This window comes from Lottia gigantea, assembly GCF_000327385.1.
Source record: "Lottia gigantea unplaced genomic scaffold LOTGIsca_4, whole genome shotgun sequence".
Lineage (NCBI taxonomy): Eukaryota > Metazoa > Mollusca > Gastropoda > Lottiidae > Lottia > Lottia gigantea.
The window spans coordinates 3,051,305-3,052,126 of record NW_008709379.1 but is presented as its reverse complement, the minus strand read 5'-3'; the positions used below and the strand labels follow the sequence as shown (position 1 = coordinate 3,052,126).

Here is an 822-nt window from a genome sequence, read left to right as displayed (position 1 = left end):
GTTAAGGATAGTTGTAAAGATATTAGGAATAAAGTTAAGGATAGTTGTAAAGATAATAGGAATACAGTTGAGGATAGCTGTAAATATATTAGGAATACAGTTAAGGATAGTTGTAAAGATATTAGGAATACAGTTGAGGATAGTTGTAAAGATATTAGGAATAAAGTTAAGGATAGTTGTAAAGATATTAGGAATAAAGTTAAGGATAGTTGTAAAGATAATAGGAATACAGTTGAGGATAGTTGTAAATATATTAGGAATACAGTTAAGGATAGTTGTAAAGATATTAGGAATAAAGTTAAGGATAGTTGTAAAGATATTAGGAATACAGTTAAGGATAGTTGTAAAGATATTAGGAATACAGTTAAGGATAGTTGTAAAGATATTAGGAATACAGTTAAGGATAGTTGTAAAGATATTAGGAATACAGTTAAGGATAGTGGTAAAGATATTAGGAATACAGTTAAGGATAGTTGTAAAGATATTAGGAATACAGTTAAGGATAGTGGTAAAGATAATAGGAATACAGTTGAGGATAGTTGTAAAGATAATAGGAATAAAGTTGAAGATAAAAGTATAGAGTTGAGTATAATAAAGTAGAGATAAGATCAATGATAATAGAGTTGATGATAATAAGAATAGAGTTAGTGTAATAAGAATAGAGTTGATGGTAAAAAGAATAGAGTTAATGGTAATTAGAATACTCTTGAGAAATAAAATGAATTGAATTTTACTCCTACTTTTCTGCACCTTATGGTCTAATGAAGATGGACAACGGACACAATGAGGGTAGTTTTGCAAGGACAGCAATATTAGCCTACT

At 28.2% G+C, this 822-nt stretch overlaps 1 protein-coding gene across 1 annotated transcript; it reads right to left on the bottom strand.

Moving 5' to 3' along the window:
* LOTGIDRAFT_77247 (hypothetical protein) lies at positions 1-579 on the bottom strand (the record flags this gene model as incomplete). Its single annotated transcript, XM_009059566.1, has 1 exon — positions 1-579. A coding segment is annotated over one exon (579 nt), but the record flags the coding sequence as incomplete, so codon positions are not given.
* Positions 580-822: the final 243 nt, after the last annotated feature.